Here is a 24,927-nt window from a genome sequence, read left to right as displayed (position 1 = left end):
ACAAGTGTGGTTGTATGTGTGTGTTTCACTCACTATGAAGACCAAATGTTCTCAAAGAAAGATGAAAAGAATCTTCCAAACTCCAAACACTTTGTCTTTCTATTGAGTATTATTATTATTATTATTATAGTTCATGAAGGTGCTGTTTCTGTTGGTGTGTCTCTGCTTTTGTGTTTACAGTCCTGTACACTAATTGTTTTCTCAAACTCTGTGCCCAGGCGGTGAACTTTTGGCAAGTGCTGGTGATGAATGACGAGCACACAGAGCGTAGATACCTGCTCTACTTCCTGTTGGGCTGGGGACTTCCAGCTCTGGTCATCATTGTCCTGGTCATCGTCTTGCTCGGTGGCTTTGGATGGACCATACACACTGTATATGGGCTGGTTCAAGGAGATGTGTAAGTGGACATTGCAAAACACTTGCGTTCAACTAACACACCCACAAGTGGTCTTTGGAATTGATAAAAGGGAGGTGGAACTGACCCAACACTAACATAATCTGTTTTCATGAGAGGACTCGTCAGTGTGTTTTTTAAACCGGTCTGAGTCAACCGCAGTGACTTCACTTTCTTTTTTAGGCTTAGCTAAATTCTACTTCGGGCTAGAGTAAAACAAACATAAAACACCTGAGCCAGTGACATCATGTGAGGAGGCAGCTTGCCCAATCAAATACATGAATGAATGTGTCTTCCCACATAGAAACTTGATTCTTCAGCTTAGAGGTGGAGGCTTTCAAACTGCAGAGTTGAAAGGAGGAAGGGAGGAACCTTAAATATCCCATATACTGTTTGGTTTTGTGTGTGTCTGTATGTCTGTGTGCTTTAGCTAAAAATAACTGGATGCCATCTATGTATAGAAAACCTGAATCCGAAAACACAACAGATGAGGGGTCACTTTGTAAAAAAACTCTGCACTGGTTCCTAATCAGCTGTGTGTGTGTGTGTGTGTGTGTGTGTGTGTGTGTGTGTGTGTGTGTGTGTGTGTGTGTGTGTGTGTGTGTATGTGTGTCGTAATTGCCAAAGTAAACTTTTTATGTGTGTGTGATCAAGCGTACATGACAGGCAAAGTCAAATACTGATGGAGATTGAATCCTTAAATCACATCTAAAGTTAGCCAGAGGTCTTAGGTGTGGTTGTTATCCTTGGGTTAGAGTGTGTACTGTGTGCGTGTTTCCTGAGAGTGGGTGTGTACGAGACAGTGAGCGTATACATGAGAGATTCAAGGATACAGAGGAGTATTCAGTTACCCTGGAAGCGTACCTTCCTCTTACAGGGAATGAGGCAGCCTTTGAATTCCCTCTCTCCCTCCCTGCTTGTAAACAGATAGCCGTCTTGTTTGTTTTCTCACAACTCAAGTTCTCTCAGTTTCAACCTGCCTGCATACAAACAGGTGTCAACCTCCAACCCTGCGTCAAGGAGCATTTTCGTGCTCTATATATTGCATTTGTTTGTATTTGTGTCAACGGAAGTCTGGTTTTGTCATGATTTTATATTTGCGTTGTCACCCCTTCTATTACAACTGCAGTGCTGCAACCATGTCTTCCATATAGTTTTTGACGGGGTACTTATTATGATGCAACACTTCAACTTTTAATTAATTGATTTTCATTTTACTTACTGACAGTATGTAGTCCTCACTCACTTACATCAACCATTACCCAAGCATCGCTGATAAGCAGAGGTGATAATATAAATCTCACACCAAATGCTTCACCCATTTTGCTTTTGGTCTGCAGTTTATCTCATAATTACAATTTGGAGTGGGAAAAACAATGTATATGCAGTTGTATCTTACTCGTTCTTATTTGAGTCTAATATGATAAACTATGTTACCTGGACATACTCATTCATGGTTAGTTTGACTACTTTAAAGCCAGGTTATAAAGTTGCTCAAGTAATTTCCTATGGAGGTGGACATTTAAACCTGACAATAATCTATTTCATGCAGGCTGTTTTATAGCAGCAGGTCTCCAAGGTGAACAGCCTCTGGCATGTTTGACCTGTGGAAATGTAAATGTACAACTTTAATGTCTTGCTATCATATCATGTGAATTGAGTCTACCATGGCAGCATGTATGTCTTCTTAATGTAGAATTGATTCATACTTTTAACTTTGTATTAGGCGTTCCTTAACAACACCCTGTGCTTAAATGACCCATTACACTCCACACTTCCATATGTATAGAAAAGAAAATGATAGCAGTTTGTTTAATGAAAGCCCCCATAAAAGGCATTACTCACTTTATTTCTTCTCTCTCAAACTATAAAGTTAATGAAATGGGCTCCTGTGTAATGTTTTCTTCATTCACTACAGGAATCCTTGGGATTTCACTTTCTTGTGAGACTTTCCTTACGGTAGGATCTTATCCTCTCACAAGGCCACAGCCGCACAAATATCCATATTCCAGTGTGTTTAAATTCTCATAGTCTGGCTGTCTTGCCGGTACATGATGATGCAATGCTTTATTTGGCATACCCCATGTTATGTTATGGCTAGCATAGCTCCAATTATTTCTCTGCGATTACTCAGGCCTGCCGTGAGGTCCTATCTGTATTTCACTCCCACCAAACCAAGGGCCAAACTTGTTTTGTGAACATGAGTGTCACATGAGTGTTTTGATAGTTGTTGGCAGTTAACAGTTTATATGAGGATGTTGATTTTCCCAGAGAAAAATGTTCAGGTAAGTTTTTTTAATAAAGAACAAACATGTCTGATTGGACAGAAGCTGGTTTGGACTCCTGAGATTTCCCAGGAAGACAAATGAGGCCGGCTTACACCAATAGACAAATCGTAGAAATTAAAAGATAACTTGATTGAAAAGAAAGAAAAACAATAAGCATCCTTCATATGCTCCTGCCATACAGACCTTTCAGCATATGAACTCACATAACCACTCCATATTCTTCTCCCTTTCTAAGCAGGAGACACACGTATCATGTTGTTTGTTTCAACTGTTCCTTCAGTCTTTAAATAGAAAAACACTTGCAAGGGTCTTTGACCTCAGATATTATCCCACTGTAGCTGCACATTGACCTGGTTGCTCAGAAGATTTAAGAACATATGTATTTTGCTGTTGAAAGCAAAAGCTGTTGTTGAGCAAGAATGCTGAGCCTTAGGCTGACTCACACCTCTTTCTTTCAATTTCCTCTTTTTTTTCCACATACATTTTGCTTATTTCCACATACACTAGAAAAAAAGGACAATCACTTATCATTCTGTCCATTCCCTCTCTAGGTGCTTCATCCCAAACATCTATGCAGCTCTGTGTACAGCGGTGCTGGTGCCTCTCATCTGTCTGGTCGCAGTCATGGTGGTGTTCATCCACGCCTACCAGGTCACTCTCCAGTGGAAGGCCTACGATGACATTTTCAGAGGACGAACCAACAGCACAGGTACCGAATACAGCTTGTGCGTTCACAAATTTAAATTAACACAGTTATGCATGAGCATAGATATGAGTTTAAAAAATATCTATGCAGATAACATTGCTCAAGTGTTAAGTCACACAATCTCTCAATCTGCCCCACAAAAACAAGTAACCTGCTGCCAGGATGCCCTTGAGAAGTACATTGCAACCACCCCTATTTTTGGCTAAAACTTTCAGCCCCTATTTTGCTCAGCTTACAGGTTCTGTCTCTGTCTGCTGTGTGTGTACCAAAGGGATTAATGACACAGGAACAAAACAATACCTGCTTCCCTGACTGAATTAATGCTGACAGACACACTTTTGTTTAGTTTTTGCACTTAAATAGACAGATATTTTAATGCACTTTAAATGCATTCAATGCAATGCAGAAAGATGTGTAGATACAACCCCAAACGTGTACTTTATGTAAGATTCTTGTTAGCGAAGAAAGCAAACTACTGTATCAATCAGTAGTTTTTTTTAGCGCAATCGGTCACTTTGCCCACAGATCCTAACCAAACCACTTTAATGCCTCAGTGTCATGGCTGTAATCAGTGGCCATCAGTGAGAATTAGCTGGCTTTAGCTTGTTTTGCTCAGTCAAGGCCCTCCAATGACAAAGCAAAGCCTGAATTAGTGCCAGTCCTTTGGCTGGCAAGTGGTTTTCCCTACACACTGTGTGTGGCCTCTGAAGTAGTGTGGGAAACCAAAACTGTGCTTTGCTGAGCTGCAGGTAGGTGTGCATTATTAATGAGAGCAACACACTCTCATTCAAAAACCAGGCTGAGGCTAAAGGCCAGCCTGTAGGATGTTTGCCAGACAGGAAAAATGTTCTGTGATGGACAGTGCAGACAACAGAGATCAAAAGTATACAGGATAGGTTTGGGGTGAGTTGAGGAATAAGGAGACTTGGAATATGGTACTGTATTGTGTGTTGAATGAGAACAGATGAAAGAGTCAACGTAGCGAACAAGGCAGCTTCTAAAACTCCTTATTTACACAGAGAGAGAACGAGAGTTCGAGAGAGTAAATGCCGGCAAAGGTAGGCATAGCAAATTCTATTCAAAGCAGCAATCTAGTTTCTGACTGAGTGTGTGTGGCACAAGCACAGAGAACAGAACAACCCTTGAGGTGTGAATATGTGTTAAATTTTGTGTAGAACAGCTACAATATTGGGCAGCAACATTCTTTATCAAAGTCCATGCACGGTTTTGTTCTGGTCGCACCTTTAGTTTCATTTGGACGCACAATGACGCAATGCCACACAAACATGCACATCCTGTATATGAGCATTTAACAACATAAACAGTGTGCACTGCATTTACTCACTGGTTTCTTTTTTAGTTGTTGTAGTAGTTATGCAGAGCTCAACTCTTTTCAGCTCTTTGCCATATACTGTATCAGTGTAGGCTTTTTCTCAACGTGTCCAGAGTCCAAAGCAGAATAAAACAAATATGTTCTCTACCATGTAAAAGGTTTCACAGGTTTAAAAGTCTCAGGCCCTGTTACAACAGCCTTGATCAGTTTCAGTCTGACAATGTGGTACTTAGACAATAGACAATAGACAAAACAATCTTATGGTTCGCCTTGATATGCTATTCAGTTATGTTTTTCTTCATCTTGACATTGCCGGACTGAAACTGAGATTCGTGCAGAATCTAAGGGGTTCGTGAACCTGAGGGAACAGTGAATATTAATGTCAACAAGATTTTTAAATGCCTTACTGTAGCAAACAACTGGGCCTGAGAGCTTCTCTGTGTATATGTGCGAGTGTGTGCGTGAATTCTTGTAAGAAGCCTGAATGTCAAACTCACTGGGCAAGATATAGCAGGACTTCTGACGTCAGCGGAATGGAAGCGTGCCAGTTTCGGAAACTTCATTGTTACCGCTGTCAGGCTTGCCAGCAAACTTAAAAAGCACATAAGTAAGACCTTATCACAGTCCTCATTGATGTGTACAAAACATGATGTTCTTTTGGTATAGAAGTGAGCAGACTTTCAATTTTCAACAAACCATATACGTAGTTGAATGAATAACTATTATTGTTGTATTCTTAACTGTAGTTAATGCACCGCTGCATTTACATTCATACATCAGTATTACAAATCTAATAGTCTAGTATATAATACTGCATAATTAGTTCAATAATTGTGATACCTAAATTAAAATGTGTTAAAATGCTAGTACATCTGTTACTTAAGTGAGATTTTGACCGCAGGACTTTTACGTGTAAAATATATCTTTGCAACCTTAGTAGTATTGTCATTACCATAGTATTTTCTGCAATTAAGCAACATAAAAACAAAGCTTTTACTGTGCCTAAATGTTCACACTTAGTTTAGACACATATTACTCGTGTGTGGGGTGTTTGTGCGTGCTCAACACACACTTTTTACAGCTTGTTGTTATTCCAGCTGCTGACCTCTCTGTGACAGCGATGTCAGCATTGTATCGAGTTTCTACCTCGGCTGTATTTGTTGAACCCACGTTCTCCTCTCAGTTTGTCTTCTCACAGCAGGAACCAGCTCTGGTCAGATGTAAACTGGGGCCTGTGCTCCTGTGGAGAAAAGTAGCTCCTTCATGTCCAGAGAAATGACAAATGGGTTTGAGAGGAAATTACACTATTGGAGGTTAAACTGTTTACTTCTTAGCTTTGCTAAGCAGAAAGAGTCCCATGACATAATTTAGCATCACCCTCACAGAGAGCTGAGACTTTCTTATGTGTTTATGCAAAAACTTACATTTGCATTACTGCATGTTCACACAAATACAAGTATATGCACACATGTATTAACCGATAATGCCTGCTCTGCTTGTTTCTGCTTCTTCTTAGTGGTATCAAGACAAGCAGTCAGTCAGCATTTGGCTCTGGGAACCTGTTCTTAGTGTGGGAGCTCTGCCCTGTCCACAAACTCAAATGTGCTTACATGGTTGGAAAACTCAAACCAAGGAAGGGGAAGATAGAGAGGTTTCCAAGATAGAAGAAAAATAGAGATGTATAGAAAAGTGTACGTTGCTTGGACTAAAAAAGAAAGTTTGAGAAGACTAAAGAAAAAGACTAAGAAAAACACTGAAAAGCAACGGATAAGCAAGCCTTTGAAGCAGATTAATCATCTTTGAACAAACATACACCAAAATAACACTGAATGTCCAGAGTGAGTGTGAAACACAAAGAGACTAGGTGTTAAATAATATTACTGAAGCATCGGAAAACAATGACTAGAGTATTGGCAGAATAAATAAAGACTCACGGCCCGGAAATAAGTCTCATGGGGAAAGGGAAAGGCATGAAAAAGAAGAATATGAGAAGAAGGAAACATGGCCAAGAAAGTGCACGAGAGTTCAGTCAGAAGAGAGCTGCAGTGAGAGGAGCAGAACTTGGAGCAGAGTGGAACAGCCAGGCTGGTGGAAGTGGCACCTCAGTGAGGGCTTTTTGTGCAAACTTGGGGCCAGGGCTCTGTGTTTGGATCCTACTTGTGAAGTGAACTGTACAGTCTGTCCTACATAACACGAACCAGCAGACTGCAGAGTGACTCAGCAGTGTCATTTTGAAGTGGTGCATTTTCCCTTTGGAATCGAAGCATTTATGTGTGTCTGAGGAACAGATAATTTGGAAGATAATGCCTTGACCTTGTTTCCAACCCCTCTTCTTTCTTTACTCTTCAGTTTGGTTTGATTACTTATAATATTCTGCTATTTAAGGCTTCATTTCATCACCTTAGTATGTATCGGAGACAGGCCAGCAGTGTTTTTTCTTGTCATCCCTCATTTGCAGCACTCATTACAGCCATGTTGGGTGTGGTGTTCAGGATGTAGGTGTGGTCTGAATATTCTGTTGACTGTGTTTATTACACCCAAGCGGCAACCTGCGTATATGAGAAAATAGCCTTACTTCTAACTAGATTTAGGTCCCATTTAGAGTAAAATAGAAAATACGCGTAGCTACCTTCTGATTGTCAATTCGCGTGGCATTGTCAGGTTTTTTTGTCTTAGAAATGTAACCCTTTCATGAAAGTTAATTGTAACATTTTGGTTGTTGAGAAATGTCTTATTCAGTGTTCGGTTGTACTTAGCTCCACCCTCTCATGTCACTTCTGGTTGCAATAAAACAAGCTGACAATGCCGAACTCGAGGCTTTCAAACAGTAGTCCGCAAACCAATGGGAGAGTGCGCGAGATTATGTCCACCTTTTTTACCGTCTATGATCACATCTGTGACATTCATCTGATAAACAAATCTCTTCCCCTAATTAATAAAGCTAACACAAAACCTGAACAAGCAGACTATAAAGTGGAGTCTCTTTTCTAATAGTATGTCAAATGCAAAGGACCACAATCATTTACAAGATACACAGTTTTTATTCTTGTAGTCATGTTCTCCTTGATTATTTTCTCCTGAATGAAACAAGATGGATAGCAATGAGCGTCTCTCTCTCTCTGCGGGTACGACTCACTCTTGACAGTAGACTCAGTCTGCTCCTGAATGGCAGTGCTCATTTTGTTTTGTCCTCTAATTATCCATTCCAATAATAGGTGAGGGAATGATTTTTCAAGACGAGAGGTACACCACGACCTGATATAGAGGAGGTGCAAGGATACATAAGTGGTAGTCCAGTCTCCACTTCATTATTAGACTGAGGGTGTTGAACTCTCACACCATGAATCATGAATAGTACAAAAGGCAGTGCTTTAAAGGAATATACATGTATCTGTCCTTGCCTTTTATAGATCAAATCTGAGGTGCAGTACTCACCTCAACGTGTGCAGCGTGATATACTGTTCTGTATGCCTGACAGTACTATATCGGCCCTGACGGAAAGTGGGTTACTAGTTGCTACAGAGGAGCTCAGTTTAGAGGCACGTGCAGAGAGACCTCTTGCCGGTCCCCTCTTATCTTAGAAAGACTTGACGCAGTCCAAATATAGCAAACGTGATTCAGCGTTTCTCTGTGTGCAGAGTGGTGAGTGTTCACTGTAAACAACATGCATGAGCATTTTAGCATGAGGTCAACTGTTTGTATGGTTTTGTGGCAAGTGTGTGAGAGTGTGTGAGAGTATTTTAGGACTGTAGTTACTAGTGTGTGCGTATTACTGAGTGCAAACTTAGACTCTCAAAGTATAGAGAGGAGCACACCTATCTCCAGAATAGTGGTTAAAGAATTAAAATCACCTTTTAAAATGATGCCGCTTTTTCAGTCGGACTAATAAATTGCCCCAGTGAGGCTACGTTTGTTTCAATTCCTGTTGTGGCTTTGACTAAATACAGCAGCCATGGTATGGTGTTCCTAACGTGAGAACTTGTTTAATAGCAGCCACAAATACATACCTTTTATTCTAGTGAATTGATGAGAGGGATTTATATTTCTCTGTTCTATGTCCATGTTCATCTTAAGATATACATGTGGCTTAACATGCTATATATGCCAGTTGTCTGTGCCATTTTCACAAGCTAAATAATCATGGACACTGGCTCTTAGATCATGTACAGCTTTATTGGCAAAAGCTCAGAAGATGAAGCACTGAGTGGGTAAAATGGGAGTGCGGCCCTGAGTGCTTGCTTGTTGGCATACATGAGTGCCGTGTGTGTGCACCCTGAGGTCTTCTCCAAACTTATGTTTTTGCTCTCTAGCAATGTACAGCAAGCACTAGTTTTGGCTTTAATCAGGATCCACATGACTCTACACGTGCTCATTTAGACTTTTGTAGCAGAAAAGGCTGTGCTCCCAGATGCTGAATTGGGGCAGTATGGAGTGGTTCATTAAACAGCTCCTGAGGCCCGCTGCTGGCTCAAACACACCAATCCTTTCTTTTTACTGCCTCGCTTCAGAAACATGCAACATGTCAGGATTACTCTGTACTCTATATCACAAACTAGATTATGCATAAACAATTAATCATTTATATCATGTTAACCGTTACTGTATAAAGTAGTAAATGCTTGTGTGCCTGTGTTGTGTGTGTGTGCACTGCACAATCATACTGTAGCTATTATTAGCTATTATTAACATGTACTCATCTAAAGTACTATAAATAAGATAGCGTTTGCAGACGACACAACGGTCATCAACCTCATCAGGGACGGTGATGAGTCTGCGTACAGACGGGAGGTTGAACTGCTAGCCCTCTGGTGTGGTCAGAACAACCTGGAGCTAAACAAGCTCAAAACTGAGGAGATGACAGTGGACTTCAGGAGGAGTCCCCAACACTAGGTGCTACAGAGCACTGTACGCCAAAACAACCGGATTTTACAGTAGTCATAAAATAGATGACATTCAGTTGTGTATTTTATTTAACTTCCCTGGTTGTTATCTTTTGCTCCAGAGGTGCCGCTGGTCCTCTACCTGTTCCTGCTCATCTCCCTGGTCTGGTTGTGGGCAGGACTCCATATTGGCTACAGGTACCTGTGGATGCTCATCCTCTACGTCATCTTCAACTGCTTGCTGGTGAGCTCATTGACAAGATTATCTTTTAGTTTGTTGACGTGTTTTCGTACTTGTCTAACCTGTACCTGTTTATTTGTTCGTTTATACAGTTATTTCACTCATACACTCTTGAAAATCTTTTAGATAAATACATGTTTTGATATGCATCCTCAAGCTTGCAGTTCGTTGGATTTTGAGTTTGTATTTTTTGCATTTCTTTTCCAGTTAGCCCTGACGCACTCTATTACCTCCAAGAAAATGTTGCTGTTTAGAAACTATGTACACTGAGACAGGAGAGAAAACACAGGGATTTTTGGGGCGCAATAATATGTTATTTTTGATTAACAGATTTTTTTCTTCGGTGTGGTAGTTTGTCAATTTCATGGATTGTAATATCAGAGAGATTTCTAGAAGTTACCACAAATAACACAAATAAAATATTGATGATTTAGTCTAGTCAGCTGGTGTGTGTATGTGTGTGTGTGTGTGTGTGTGTGTGTGTGTGTGTGTGTGTGTGTGTGTGTGTGTGTGTGCGCGCGCACGCGTGCATTTGTGAGTGGATTGTTAACTTAGAGAGTGAGAGAGTGATGGAGGCTACTTCATCCCACTTTGAAGCCCTGCTTTGATGTGTTGGCCGAGGCAGAGCAAAAAGAGCCTCAGGAGTGGAGAGAGAGGCAGGGTTATCACTGTGTCACATCTCTCTGAAGCCTCTCGTTGCCGGCTCTCTCTCTGTCTCCACTTTCCATTTGTGCTTTTGTCTTTTTGTTGTCTCTTTGTTTGCTCCGCTCTTAAAATGCTGCTCCCAGTCTTCATCCTGACTCTGTGCTCTGTGTATCAGAGGAGATAAAGAAAGCACGAGATAACTCTATCACCAAATATCTCTTCACAGATGTAAACTCCCAGACATTTATGCTCTCTACTATAACTTCAAACAGTTCTATAGCAGACGATCCTCAATAACTAAAGGTTGGACACAGCTAATACCTCTGGTTTTAGTATTTGATAACAATCTCTATTAGAGAATACATATATCCATGGCCAAGTCTGAAATGCAATTTATAAAAGACTCACTGTTTTGATCACAGTGTGCATTATAATGCATTATATCAGGATTATTTTTAGTTTATTCTTTATTATCTTAAACATTATATCGGTGTCTCTGATGTCATCAATAATCATTAGTATGACATATTGTTTGTGTTTTTAATATTCTTGTTGCACATGGCTGTTCTGTGTTGAGTTAGAACATTTCACTAAACTGTTTGACTTAAAAAGAGCCTGCTGTCGCTTCCTGAAAGCCTGAAAGAGCGGACAAACCATCTGAACACTTATATAGTGATAGTGTGTGTATATATATATATATATATATATATATATACACACATATAATGACTTAATGCTGGTTTGGAAGCATGGCTTCACCACAGGGACCATCAATGGTGTAAATCCAATGTAATGTTGTTTGTTGAAATGTCTTGCATCTTAAACAACTCAATAATGTCTTCTTTGCAAAGATATCCACTCTCTTTGGTACAATATGCTCTTTTCTTTGATATCAAGCCTCTAAATGTTGTGGTCTTTTCTGTCATCTTCTGAGAGACACCATCTGCTTGTCAAGTGTGCCATAACAGGTCTGTGGTAACCGGTGGTGATATGTGGCATCCACATGCCAAAGACAACAGTGTTGCACCAAAGTAAACTTCTCCTGTTGGTAAAGCGACTAATGAAGAGAAGAGATGTCAACGCCAACAGTCGATGTCGCACTTAGCACTTGTTTATGAGCTCCAATAGAGTTGGTCTCACTCTGTGACATCATGTGGTCAGTTTCTTCCACTGACCAATAGTGTGATGGTGCTCTTTAAAGTAAGTGGTCATCGGTTATATGACCAAGTTTGTGAGTTCTGTGACACACTGAGGGATTCAGTGACCATTCATTTCTTACGTTCCTAAATTTGATGAGATTGATGTCTGTTTTTTCTAGACACAAGCTTAATTTATCTTTCAACTGAGGTAAAAAAATAATCCTGCCTTAACCCTGTAGGAACACTTCAGATGAAAGTCCTTTGTTCCTTTGTAGTGACCTTAATGCCTTCTTGTTTTGATTTAGGCCCCCGCAGTCTCCCAGTTTTCTGCCTCCAATCCTTAGATATCTCCCTTTGCACAAATAACATATATGCATGCACTTACACATGATCACATATAAAACACCTGTCCCCTCCTGCCTCTACGGCAATCAGCTTAATTTCTATGGAGAGAGGAGAAACATAAAAGGACTTCATGCCAGCCTAATAGATTGCCTCCTATTACACCCTCTTTGACCTTGGTTTCAGGTGGGATTAATTCTGGGGACAAATTGGCCGTCACAGCCGACTTTTCAAACTCACTATAATAATAAAAAGCCTTTAAAAAAAAAAAGCTATGGCAATTGATTTTCAATCCTAGCTCCTACATAACAAGCTCAAAGCTCAGACTAAAACGGGAGCCTCTGGGATTTGGTCTGGGTCTGCTGAAGGAACGAGGAAGGATTCTTCAGAGTGGAACAGACAGGTGAAGAGCCCCAAAGCCAAAACGTGTCCAAGGACATTGATTAGCAGTAAACAAACTCCTCTGACCCAGTTTTCACAAAACACTGCTTTGCCAAGATGCCATGTGTCGTAGAGATGCTGTTACCAAGCATAGTTGCAAACACATGTTATGGAGCAAGCTTAATTTATTTCCTGTGAAGGGGGAAAGAGTTTTGTTTCATAGTGGGACTTCTAGGAATGATTGGAAGTTGGATGAAAGCAAATGGGATCCTGATAACGATACTAAACATTTACTTCTCATCAAGCCCTCTGTACACTGAGCAGCAATTAGATTATGAGACTGATAAACGATCAAAGATATGAAAGAAGTTAATTTCTGTGTCAATGTGTTCTGGTGCCATTGCAGGAAGTTCTGATGAAAGGACTATTTACAAAATGCTTTAAAAAAATCTTGCACAAGAAGACTTCACATCTATTAACAAACTACCCCTTTTCTACCTCAATTTTCTATTGTGTTCATTGCCTGAGGTCGTTACACTGTACTCTGCTGCAAAGTATAGTGGAGCGGCTGTTGTGGTTTCCTTCATGCCGGGAATTTTCCATTATGAGAATTTTCCATGTTTACCTTGTTGTTGTTATTGATGTGGCACATTTCCCAACAGCTGATTACTGAACACCGATGTAACAACTGTGCACAACTGAGTTTGTGATGCAGAGTACAGATTAGGCTTTGCTTATTGAGCACTGTGTTCGTAGAAAGCAACCGTTGGTCTGCAGCAGGGTATTCGTTTGAACCAATCGGTGAAACTGATCACATTTGCAGCAATAATGAGGAACTAATTAGACTTTTCAAAGCATAGACCACAGTTTTTTTTATTTTTTATTTATTCCTTCCATTCCTTGTTTTCCATTAAACCACAGTATTACTCTGGACCACATATGTACTACATCCGGCTAAATTAGATGACAATGATCTAATCACAGCAGCACCACCCCTCACTATCTCCTCCTGCGGCCTCCCCTCTGCTGGTAAACCTTACCTTGTTGAGTCGGCACAGTCACAGAGACATCCACAACAGTGAAGCAGCACCATGCTCCATTAAGATTCAATTCCACCCACGCTTACTCATGCAACCTTTGTACTCGCCTATAAATAGGACACAGGATATGTGTGTCATTATGAAGAAGAAGACACAGACCCACGCTTGTGCCATGAAGGATGCAGAGGAAATATATCTGTTGCTTCTATACTGAAAATTATTTCTACAAAACACTTTAAGGGAATATTGCATCAATAATGCCATTTAAAACAAACAAAATCGTTCCTGTCAAAAGAGCCAGATCAGATGATTTTGTTGGCTTTTATTTCTCTTGATTTAAATTATTTGGATCCTTGTCCCTTTCACCTATCACAGACAACACACTTCTCTAGCTATTCTTTCCATCATCCCCTGCTATGCATACACTTCACCAAACTGTATTCTCATTCTTGCCCCCAAATGTCTCTGCTCATGGTCCCTCTTTGCCTTCTCTTGATCCAAACTTTGCTTCCCCCTTTACCCAACCCCTGTTCTTCCTGCTCCCCTTATGCTCTGTGCTTTCTATCTCTAAAGACGTGGACTCTCCAGTGAGCAGAGAACACTTACATAACAGGCCTATGGTAGTAAAGCCAGCTAATGACCTGTGCTAATCACAGGTCATTAGCTGCCACATACACACCCGCACATGAAAACACACCTGGCTGTTTTATGTTATCACACAAGGGAGGTTCATTTCTTTCTTAAACTTGATACACAGGAAATGCAAGACAGTTCAACAACCCTGCACAACAGTAAACCCAGCTCTTAACCCTGAAATGTCCCATATCTTAACAAACATACTTTTCTCATTTTGAAGCTCATTCACACTTGTCCTTAACGGTACATTAATGCACGGACACAGATTCATTTTTTTGTGGATGTATGACACTCACAGACGGTTTATGACTAGTTAACTGACTCTTTCAGAAACACCTGGTAAATGCACAGCTAAAGACATCTGAGGTGTTTCTATGCATTATCTATTTCCAGCTCTTTTTTTCACCTTACAAGATGGACGTCCTGTTTTACCATGCATCCATGAATAGACATTTCCCAGTTACGGTTCCTGTTGTCTTCCTTGTAATGTTGAATGTAACCATCACTGTTTGTAATCCTTATTCTATGTCAATTTCCCTCGGTTACATGGGTAATGATGGACACTTACAATATTTACTGTCCTTTGTTGATTGGCTGTCTGGTCTGCTGTTTCTTGTATTCTGTCATAAAACATGCATGTTTTGGTAATATGCAGCTTTATGGTTTGAATACAAACTTGCTCAAATGTTTAAAACAGGCCTTTTTGTCATGTCTCCCATGATGTCAGTTGCTCTCCAAATCATGTTATGAAAAGTATGTTTTTCTGTCTCTCACGGTGTTCAGAAACTTACTTAACACCCATTTCACATTGTCACTTTAAATTAACAGTATTTTCATATGTCTAATGGTCTGTATGTGAGGCTAGTGTGTGTGTGTGTGTGTGTGTGTGTGTGTGTGTGTGTGTGTGTGTGTGTGTGTGTGTGTGTGTGTGTGTGTGTGCCCGCGCACTTGTATGCACACACATTCATTACATTTGTGCCATGCATTCTTGTGCGTTCCATCTCTGTCTGCCGTCATCGTCCAGTGATGGGTGTTGTGATATACGGGAGGGCCCCGTGATATTTGACACTCTGGTGTTTTAGGGTAATTCACAGCCAGGCGCTATTGACCAAGAGGATTCGGTAATGACGGGGAAGTGGAGGAAGCAGACATACCAGGGGGCCAATGATGTCATGGTCCATGATGGAGTAATTCTCCATTAATCATGCTGGAAGAGAGGCTGCTGCTAATGATTGCTTTGTAATAATGCATCCTGATGAAGTATGACTTGAAATGCCACGATTAATTTTCATGTTTTAAATTTTAACATATCTACATTCATATTTTAAGCATTTAGTTCTTGGACAAGCAACCGTGAAATCTGCCAGTATCAGAGACTTCTTCCGAACAAAGAGATGAATCCAACAATGTTACAGATTCCTTGTATGAAACAGGTTTAGATTGATCTTAAATTATTTATACTGAGGAGCTCTGACAGACAAACAGAGCCGTGGACAAGGTTCCTAATGCTTTTCCTCTTTCTTTACAGGGCTTGTATGTGTTTGCTGTATACTTCGTCATGCACAACCAGCTGTGTTGGCCGACTAAAGCCAGTTACACAGTGGAGATGAGCGGCCATGACCGTCCAGACTCTACCTACCAGGGAGGGGGGCCCACCACTGTGGGGGGCGACATCAGCAAATCAACTCAGAATCTCATCAGCGCCATGGAGGAGGCACACACACACAAACACACACACACACACACACACACACACACACACACACACACACACACACAGATCTAAATAGGCCATCAGAGATACTTACACTTTTGACACACTAGATTATATGGATTTACAGCATTTATCAACGCCATGTCCATACTCTAATGCTGAGCAGTTTTATTTTAGTTACAGTGCACTTCATGTTCTACTCCTAACTATATCCTAGATATGGAAATGTGTGTTTTTATGATCTTCTGCTTGTTGATTTGCCCATCATTTCCACTGGTTATGTAAACCTTTTGGCTACACACATCTGGTAACCAGCAACCATTCCAAAATACACTTCCTGGTTCAATTTACTGTACCACAGCCTCTAAATCATTTCGATTGACCTCCAACCATTTAGATAATCTGGCTAAACTGAGAGTACGTTTATCTGTGCACTCAATGTTCATAGCACCATTGGAGAGATGGTGGTGCATAATTGAGTTTTCAAAAAATCTTATTTTATAGGAATGATAGCAAAACAATGGAATTTAGGCCCAGCTCGTAAAAATATACAAAACTTATTTTTGAAAAATAAATCTTTACCTTGCTTCCCTGTTTTCCACCTGTCAGTTGTCCTCTCCCTCCTCTTTTTCCCATGCCCTCATTCCCATGGCTCTATTTGCCCATTCCTGGTCCTCCTTCACACATTTCTCACATCAGCTGAGGGGGACTCCACAGAGAACGTTCATACTCAGTCAGACACTATTTTGGCTTGTCTGCTTCAGACTGATTCACATTATGTGTTTGTAAATGGTCAGCCTTTACAATCACACATCAACTTATTTTGCAATCTTTCTGTCAGATCTGCACATCGCATGCAAGCACACAAAAAATACTGTATATACACACATGCAGTGCTTTAGTAGTGAGTATGTGTCCGAAGCAACTTTATCCCTGAAGAAAACCAGGGACTGTGCTGGAAAGAGGGAAAGAAAGGAGAAGATAGGAGGCAGGTTTAACTTCATTACTCCTGGGAACTCCCGCTTCAAGTCCTCTAAACACATAGGAATCCAGTAATCTTGTTTTATTCATGAAAGCACTCCTGCCAATCTGATATTTGGCTACAGCCTAGTGAGAAAAATAAGATGTGAGTGTTCGATGAGTGACAATTTGTGGAGTGGATTGGTTGAAAGAATATTGAAACAACGTAAGAATAGGGATAGGAGCATATGATTTTAAGGTTGAATAGATTATTGAAAGGTTTGAGTCATCCGCTCACTACCTCCGTTTAAAGTGGATGTGACAGATCTGAGGTGCCTGGTGGCTTAATTCACCTCACTGGGACGCCGTGTACCGGTTACAGCCCAGAAAGCTTCAGAAGCTTGTACAACACACCCATTAATCCACGTACACGGAGAGATGAGGAATGCATTATAAATGAACAGAGTGGAAAACATGATGGTTTATCTGGTTGTTGTGGAAAAGACTGTGACTCACACATAATGTTGTATTCTTTTTTCGTGAGACAAATCCCTATTGTCGGTTTCCTCTTTTTATTTCACTCTCTGCCATCTTTTTTCCCATCACTTCTGTTATTTTCACTGTGGATGCATGAATATAGTCTTTATCCCCCACAAAGAAATACTACTTCTGGACTCTAAATAAAATGCTTTCATCTGTCTCACTGTGCTGGCAGCATAATTTACTTGACGTTAGGCTGATATAGCATGAAACCCTTAACCCAATGACCATGCTCTCACCTCATGAACCCACTGTGACCCTGTCCGTTGGCCTTAACCCTTCGGGGTGCTGTTGCAACATGCCCTCTGCCTGACCCTAACTCATCACAGACATGATTACACGGCTGACAGACATAGCCATTCTTTGAATTAAGTATGTGTGTGTGTGTGTGTGTGTGTGTGTGTGTGTGTGTGTGTGTGTGTGTGTGTGTGTGTGTGTGTGTGTGTGTGTGTGTGTGTGCGTGCGTGCGTGCGTGTGTGTGTGTGTGTGAGATGAGAATGGTCGACCTGGTTGATGTGAAGTTAATGTTTTGAATCTGTATACAGTTGTAGAAGTAACTGGTTGCAAATCACTTGAAAAATAATTTCGAAAGGTGCTATATAAATTAATTGAATTATTTATTTATTTTAATTTTAAATATCTATTTATATTACTTTGCTGCTATCAAGGAAAATTGTCATCATCACAAATCTCATCACTTTTTTTCCCAATTAAGTATTTTCAAGTTGCATTAAGTACGGTTTAAAAATAATTTATTTTGCTTAACATTGCACATTGTGTGTGATTAGACATAAAAGCATTAAAATGAATTCAATCAAAGTTCTCAGCCAATAGCAGTAACACTAAGACAGGCATGTATGTTATCATAACGGATGTATATGTGTATCTGTCTGTTTCAGGTGTCAGCAGACTGGGAACGAACGTCGCTGCAGCCCAGCAGTCAGCCCAGCAGTGTGTTTAAAGCCAGTCCTGTGATGGGGACGTACACCACCGAGGGAGGCTTCATCAACAGCAATCTAGTCATAGCAGACGAGGAGTCGCAGGAGTTTGACGACCTTATATTTGCCTTAAAAACCGGTGAGGACCCCACTAAAGCACAGATGTTTGACAAATGAGCTCAAAAAAGTATTGTTATTCTTCCTCAAACAGGCTCAAAACTCAACCTAACTTTCTTGTTCACTATTTCTTCAGCATCTTCATCATAACACTTGAATTCAAATCCAGCTATTATTTTTCCCAAAAATTGCAGAGATGCATACAAACTCTGATGTTATATCTCAATTATATTGCACATTGGTTTCAGTTTATTAATTAGTTTGGCCTACTTTCAATCAATAGGTCCTGTTGAGGTGTATTGGATACTGGCCAAGATAGGCAACAGCACGAACAAAGATCTTTCCAGCAGATTACGCAGCTATAAAAACACATGGCAGGGATTCAATGTAATATTAAATTTCCTCTTTGGTATCAATAGTGCTATCACCAAATTGTTAAAGAGTTTACAGGTTCCTAGCTCATTTTTGTTCAACAACTTCTCCTTCAAACCATTTAACAAGATGAATTTGTTGCGTTTTGAGTCAATCAACGTTGCTTTCGTTAAGGTTTGACTGAGAGCATAAAAACATCCTGTGAACACTTCTGTCCAGTACTTTCCCATAAAATATAAGAATAAAGGCACGTGTATTGTGCAAAATAGTCACCACAGTCCAATGGAGTGTGTTGGCCACAATACTATTTTAAACATTAAGGAAAAACGGAACATCCTTTCACTATAAAAAAAAATGTTTGATTCAGGCGTGGCGCATACATTTGCTTTAGGCAAATACAAAAAGATGTTATAAATTTATAAAAGTTAGACTGAATTATAACAGAGAGAGAGAGATTATGAAACTTTTGCCTTTGGTGGTTGAATGACATTATTTGTGTCTGGGTATTTGATTATTCCATAGTGTGCATACAATACACTATATATAATATCTGTTACGATTAGCCCTACTTAGTCATTCCTCTGCTTAGCCTAAATCTCTCTGCTGCCATGGAAACCATTCTCCCTCTGTTACCATCCATGTTTAATGAGCTGAGGGCCCAAACTGCTCACTGATACATCACCAACAGACACACTCAGACCGTCCTCTCCTCGCTCTTTGAAATCACAGAGTAATTGCTTCACAGTGTCTGAATAGGAATCAGGTCCAGCTGGACAACAGCCAGAAACAGCCTCAGACCACCGGGACTCTTCTGCTGTTAATGTGAGACATTACCAGAAAGAGACAGACTCTACACCTGAACAATAACCACTTTAAAACGAGTACAAGAAAGATGTGATGCAGTGACGCTTACGTCAATCTAATTTGAGAATCTGCTGTAGTCTCAAATTTTGAATTTACATCTTTTTAATTCGGTTGTTTGGCACTGTCCCAACAACGGTCCATGCATCTCAAAGGGTGAGTCTTATTTGCCAACATTTGCTGACAAATTGGTTTTAGTGTCACGTTGCAAAATGAAGAAACTTTGAACCATTTAAAGCAAGCACTAGTTATATTATAATGTAGTGAATAATCTTGCATTTTGGATTTTTCTGTGGGATTTTAGTGAAATTAACTGTAGTCATCACTGTTTTCTAGCAGTGACCCAAACATTAAATTGATACCATCCAACTTTAGCTATAAGGCATATTTTACTTGATGTTTTAGGTAGCTAGCATTTGCAGGATAGCTAAATAACTGTATAATATCAATTATATCAATATTCCAATATTGGAAATTATATTGTGGTGCTCATCCCTGGATTTGAATGCTATTTATTGGCTTACATGTCATTGCCAGTCCCTGTTACTCCTTCTGATGGACAGCTAACCATTTAAAAGAGTCAGTCAGCTCAACGTTAAGCATATCCCAGTCAGCTTTACTCTCACATCATGGAAACAGTGAGAGTCTGGTCCTACGTACGGTGGGTGGTCGCTCTTAGAGAGAAAATAGATAAGTAATGAAGATAGACAGACCAACCTGAAAAGACCATAACGTTTTTGGGACTGAGTCAGGTCACATTAAATGTCGAGTAATCTCTTGGGATTCTGGAGACGAGAAATAACTTTTGAGAAAATATATGACTCATTCATCATGAACATTATTGAGCAACACCATGCTTCTGATGGCTTTGAGCCCATTCAAGCTCCCGTCCTGGGGTTTGATTTGACTTTGCAGAGACGTTTGACCTGTTTGGGACACAGCAGGCTTTAAATCTTGAAACCTGCATCAAACTTTACTTAGCCTCACAAAGTCTGTTCAGGTACCTCCGTGCAGCATAGGCTTATATGTAGCAGCACTTGATACCTGCTAGCATGCATGCCAGAAAAACAAAACTTGTAACCATGGAGATATCCAAATTTAAAGTGTGTCCTAGCAGGTGTGAGTTCTAGGGACTTACGGGTGTTAATGAATGTGGATTAGGCTGAGAGGATAGTGTTACACTTAGCAAAAAGCTAACCTCTCACCCTCTTACTGTGGTGGCAGCCCGAATCAGACCCAGAGATGTGTGTGTGTGTGTGTGTGTGTGTGTGTGTGTGTGTGTGTGTGTGTGTGTGTGTGTGTGTGTGTGTGTGTGTGTGTGTGTGTGTGTGTGTGCAGTGTTGGGGGTAACGAGTTACAAAGTAACGGATTACAGTAACGTAATTACTATTATAGGTAACGAAGTAAAGTAACGCATTACACTCAAAATATTGGTAACTACACTACTTTACTAGACCTCAGTAACGCGCGTTCCTACGTTACTCAAGACATCTTTACCAGTCCGAAAAGTTCTCTTTTAGTGGCGTGCAAATCACACGACACTTCCTGCATGAACAGTCTATCACAGGGTACGTCCCAAGTCTCTAAATTGCATCCCCGTTTCCCTCAACCAAGCGCGGAGAGAAGACGCGAGGAAATATGTTTTAATGGACATGAGACGTCCTTTCCTCTGAAGCGTCACGTGAAGCGACGTAGGTTTCTGATGACTGCGACCGACTGACAGCGGATCACATCTGATCAGCTGTTAGTCGCTTTATCAGCTGACGGAGTTTTGTCCGGAGAGTTTTTAGCGAACATTCCAATAAAAATGCACTTAAAATAGTTGATTTAATGATGTTAAACTACTACTTCCATTAATAAAGACACAGTTATCATGAGTGTCAGAGTGGAGATGTTTTCTCTGTCGTCTGTTACCGTTTAATAATCTGCATTGAGTATTTATATACTGTGATGTGTCCTGCTTATACGCGCAGGATCCATTTCTACTGGCGGAATGAGTCTGATTGTGACATCATTATAAAATAACCCACAATATAAATATAGTTTCTCTTCATTACGTGTTGTAAAACGTGTTTTCTCTCTCCAGCTCTCTGATTTTAATGACATACATAATACAAGTTATTGAGGGAAACAACAGATACAATCTTAGAAGACAGTAGTTTGTGGTCCTTTTGTGGCTCAGACCTACAATGAACATATTTTAACCAGATGGTGAATAATTTAACAGATTTAATATATAACTTGAGTTTAATCTGTGATCGTCTTCACTCTAGTATGAAACTCCAGCGATCAGTCCGCTCAGCTGCAGCGTCCAAACACCAAAAGTACCATTTATTTTTCTATCTTTCTTAAACTACTACAATGATTCCTATAACAAGCTGGTTTAGTGGAGTCTCATGTTTCCCAAAGCTTGTTTTCAATGTGTTATGCTGTTTGACCTGAATGTCCCCACCATACATAGCCTCGTGTGTCCTGTTGTTTGTGGATTTTAAAGTGATACATATTTCTTTGGTCAGACAGTGTGAACAGGGTTAATGTTCGTTCAAGTTAATGGCTGAGTTTTATATGCCATTTTGTTTTACATGTTTACAATTACAATACACTATGTGGAAAGGCTAAGAAATGCCCTTTATTGAACATTGAAAATAAAGTTATGAAAGGGCCATGATGTTTGTTTATGTATCTTTACGGTTAATTTGTACATTTGCTTAAAAAAATGGAAAGTAAAGTAACTAGTAGTGAAGTTACTTTTCAAATGCAGTAACTAGTAAAGTAATCTAGTTACAATTTTCAGAAGTAACTACTAATTTGTAACTAGTTACTTTTTCTGAGTAACTACCCCAACACTGTGTGTGTGTGTGTGTGTGTGTGTGTGTGTGTGTGTGTGTGTGTGTGTGTGTGTGTGTGTGCGTGTGCGTGTGTGCGTGCGAGCGTGCGTGCGCGTGTGCATGTGTGTGTCAAATAAACTAACAGTTGTTGCAGCAAGACATTTGTCTCTGAGCTGTACTTCTACCAACCTCTTCCTGCCATCCTAAAGCTGGTGTAGGGTTCAACCTTAAATAGCCTTGGGGCTGCAGCAAACAAGCCAGGGGGTTTATTGGTCCCCTCATCAGCAAACTCAGCTGTATTAAGTTATTGTTTGTATTATTTGGTGTAGTAAAAAGGCAGATTTGCAAGATTTCTTTTAGTGAAATCGGATGGCTCCTCGCAAGCCTCTGACATAGCCCTAAGACAATCTATGATCATTAACTCAAAACTTTCATAAAAAAACAATCTTCTGCTAATCTTGAGATCCAGTCACAAGGACATTCTTCCATTTCCCACTTTCCCTGGTGATCTCTGACCTTCTCTTTTCACATACGTGTCACACTGAGGCTATAGCCTGGTTTAAGCTCAACCAGTCAGTTAGCACTACAGATAATTAGCTAATGAAATTATATAATAGGGCATCATCTGACAGGGGTCAGTCAGTAAGTAGCGCTGTAATGAGGTTCTTCGCACTTAATTTGTTAGTGAACCATTAACACACACACACACAGAAGCACATTTGTACTTTCAGCACATGTACTCTACATAGAGAGCTGATCATTAACACTTTGGTTTTACTGTGAAAGGTCAGCTTTTTCTTTTCACTCAGTGTAAGAAGGAGCCATGACTGCAGGTCTGGATGCCCTTCTGGTTATGTCATAGGAGTCATACGTCGCCTTATTCTGTAAGTGAGCATTCCACCAAAGAAAAGGAAGCTGAGAGCGAGCACCTCTCTTGCTTTGCTTTATTGACAACACTCTTAATATGCTTATAAAATGCAATGTGTCACTTACTAGAACATTGAAAGTCCTCAACTTTTTTCCCATTATTGTTATAAACACCTGTATCAAGACAGAGACAGGTATTCAGTGTAATTTATACATTTTGTAATATAGGAATGTTAACACTAAAAAAGTGAATAATATGAACAAACTATCAATATATGTCTCTTTTCTGTAGTTACCTGAGAAAAAAATCACATGTTATCTACCGTAATAATATAAAATATTATACCTTTTTGTATAAAAAATGTTTTAGTGATTTTAATTTTTTCAATGAATTGAGTCCTTTAGTTTATGCAAAATAGTGAAAATGTTCAGAAACGCCTCACAGAGATCCTTTTTCATCACTTGCTGGATCCACAAAAAAACATCATGTTTGGCATGTTTGGCCTAATTTTTCGCCTAAATATATTGAACTCTGGAAGTTCTCAAGATATCCTACAAACAAACAAACGGCACTGAAAACAAATGGTAACTTTCTTGGTGCAAGAAATTATTGCACATGATAAATAACAACACAGAAAAGATCACGTGTTTGGAAAGAAGTGCAATCTGACATTCTCTGTCTGTTTTAGGGACTGGCCTTAATATGAGCGATAACGAGTCCATCCCTGGAAGCCAGGACGGAGGGAGCATAACCAACTCCCAAATAGTTGAGCTGAGGCGAATCCCCATCGCCGACACACACCTCTAAGCTGTTCACCTCACACAGATCCCAAGTCCTCTATTCTTCAAAAAAGAATTACAACACAATATTTTTATATTATAAAATGTTTTTGCACTAAAACACTGTTATTCACATTTTCATATCGATATTTTAATCTGTATGGAATTTTTACTGTTTTTATATATATATATATATACAGCCATTTATATATATGTATGAACCTATACATAAATGTTTTACTAAATTAATTTTTTTAAGTCCTTGATGGAGTTGTTTACTGTATGTATATTTGGATTGTTTTTTCTGTAGAATCCTAGCAAATGAGATATAGCCAGATGTGCACTCAGCAGAACCACTGCTGCTGAGGATGGACATTGTGTAACATTGTTAATAAACAATTTACCATATGTTTTATATTTGGCTTTGCTGATTTAATTTTTACTACTCATAAGCTGTCAAATACAGGCAGTTTACCACCAGAAGCGGCCTCTGACAGATATGTAAGTGAGTCACTGTGGGGTCATGGGTCACACCCTCACAGAGGGTGGTTTGTGTCAGTGATTATTGGCTCGACACAATGGCAAGGTCTGACTGTTCTGCAACGAATCTGAAAATAAGAAAAATGAAATTGATAAAAAAAAATTTTAAAAAAATTTTTGTTTTGTTTTTTTAGCTCCTCAGAAATATTTGAATCCATTTCACTTAACAACGTACCTTTTTTAAGCAAAGGCACATCTTTGATCTGCTCCGTGAAGAATCGGTAGGTGTGAATGCAATAGCAAATATTACCCTTTTAACTTTTACGAAGCTTTGAACCTCATGGAATCCCAAGTCTATTGACCCTTGGACCGACCTTCAACCTCTGTCTGCCATCCGCTGTTACTGTTTGCACATCAGCTTGTTACTTTTACTGCTCAAGTAAGA

The 24,927-nt window shown here is 39.8% G+C and overlaps 1 protein-coding gene across 1 annotated transcript in view; it reads left to right on the top strand.

Moving 5' to 3' along the window:
- adgrv1 (adhesion G protein-coupled receptor V1) overlaps positions 1–24,315 on the top strand; it is a gene marked incomplete at its 5' end in the record, with an annotated part of 90,227 nt that extends 65,912 nt beyond the window's left edge. Inside the window, 6 exons of the mRNA XM_079221680.1 lie at positions 219–397; positions 3,234–3,391; positions 9,724–9,845; positions 15,554–15,739; positions 18,139–18,316; positions 23,912–24,315. Of these exons, the coding sequence (XP_079077806.1) occupies positions 219–397; positions 3,234–3,391; positions 9,724–9,845; positions 15,554–15,739; positions 18,139–18,316; positions 23,912–24,030 (942 nt within the window). The 3' untranslated portion in view covers positions 24,031–24,315. The remainder of the gene's footprint in view (positions 1–218; positions 398–3,233; positions 3,392–9,723; positions 9,846–15,553; positions 15,740–18,138; positions 18,317–23,911) is intronic.
- Positions 24,316–24,927: the final 612 nt, after the last annotated feature.

Source organism: Taurulus bubalis (genome assembly GCF_910589615.1).
Source record: "Taurulus bubalis genome assembly, chromosome: 8".
NCBI lineage: Eukaryota > Metazoa > Chordata > Actinopteri > Perciformes > Cottidae > Taurulus > Taurulus bubalis.
Note: the sequence above shows the minus strand (reverse complement) of the source record. Positions and strands in the feature narration are given on the sequence as shown.